The following is a 1,372-nucleotide window of genomic DNA, read 5'->3' as shown; positions in this document are numbered from 1 at the left end:
CCGGGGGCTGCTCGGAACCGAGGGTCCTGGGGCCGCCCGCCCCGCACAGCTCCGAGCCAGCTTGGGGAGGGAGACACACTCTCAGCCCATCTCGCCGCGCCCGACAGCGCTCCGAGTCCCGAGTCCCTTCACCCCCATTCTACAGACACCAAGCTGAGGCCACAGACGGGACGCTCACTCCTGAGTATTTGCTGCCTGCTGCGTGGACACCACCAACCTACTGTTTACAGCGGTCAGGGACCCGGCCCCCCAGACCCCCAGGTCCCCCAGGACCCCGCTTCCGGGGGAGGAGGGTGTCCTCAGCAGCAGTGACCCGCACCACAGCGCTGCTCACCCGGGGTCACTGCCCCAGCCGGTGCGAGGCCCGCAGGGCGCTGGGGATGCGCGACCGACTCCCGGGAACCCGCGCCTCCGGGTAAGGGAGGGCTGCGCACCCAACTCGGCTCTGTGAGGACCCACTGAGGTCGGCATGCGGGCTGCGGCCGCGAAGGCAGGGTTTCTGGAGAGGAGGTTCGAGAGCCTGGAGGAAGGATGGGCTGTGCGTGTGTGTGTGTGACTGTGTGTGACTGTGTGTGAGACTGTGTGGCTGTGCGTGACTGTGTGAGAGACTGTGTACGTGGCGTACGTCTGTGTGTGCGCGCGTATATGTCTGTGTGTGTACGTCTGTGCGTTCCTGCGTGTATAATTTCTAAGTGGACATCACCTTACACATCACAAGGTTAAAAAATGACCCCTGGGCTGTGCCAGGCCAAGCAGACAGCGAAAGACCCGCTTGAAAGCGCCTGGAGGACCCAGGCTGTCACTCTCGCCACATTCCGTGGAGTGTGTGGTTGCAACTTCTGTCACTCAAAGCCTGAGGGCGGGGAGATTGGAGCCATATCCAATCAGGGCGCTGGAATGAGAACTGCCCAGTCAGGCACGCAGCCAGAGAGGAGGCGGTGGCTTCCGGGATGTGGCGCGGTCTTTGCGTCTAGCTCTTGCCAGGCCTTAGGTTGGGGGTTCGTCTGTCTGCGTAGTGGGTTCTGGGAGACCTCGGTGATTTGACCACAGCTTCAGCCTCTGTTGCTCTGTGACCTGCGGGTATTGGATGATTTGTAGCTAAGACTCCCGGATACCCCTGAAGTGGAGAAATGGTGAGTGTGCGGGGCGGGGCGTCCCAAGGCTGGGGGGGGTCTCATCGGAACCGGCGGGAAATGGCGGCGGCGGGACCGAATCTGCGAACGGAGTCCCCGCTGCCGCCGTTCAGCCCTTGGTCCTCAGTCCCCTCCGGTGAGGGTCCCGGGCTCCTGTCGGTCCCCGCACGGCGGCTCTGCCCAGCCTGCAGCCCTCCTCGTGCAGCTCTGCGCCCGCGGCCCCGCACCTTCCCCGGGCT

General features: G+C 64.4%; 1 protein-coding gene across 2 annotated transcripts in view; it reads left to right on the top strand.

Moving 5' to 3' along the window:
* The first annotated feature begins 926 nt into the window (after nucleotides 1-926).
* Nucleotides 927-1,372, top strand: part of LOC105508046 (zinc finger protein 141) — a 40,727-nt gene continuing 40,281 nt past the window's right edge. Inside the window, exon 1 of one of the 2 annotated variants that reach the window (XR_001001200.1) lies at nucleotides 927-1,133. Coding sequence is in view for 1 of the 2 variants with exons in the window: in XM_011936815.1 (XP_011792205.1) it covers nucleotides 1,131-1,133 (3 nt within the window). In the remaining variant the exon portion in view is untranslated. The remainder of the gene's footprint in view (nucleotides 1,134-1,372) is intronic. The other variant, XM_011936815.1, reaches the window with a different exon arrangement.

Source organism: Colobus angolensis, unplaced genomic scaffold (genome assembly GCF_000951035.1).
Source record: "Colobus angolensis palliatus isolate OR3802 unplaced genomic scaffold, Cang.pa_1.0 Scaffold157, whole genome shotgun sequence".
NCBI classification, from domain to species: Eukaryota; Metazoa; Chordata; class Mammalia; order Primates; family Cercopithecidae; genus Colobus; species Colobus angolensis.
This window is presented reverse-complemented; position numbering and strand designations above follow the sequence as displayed.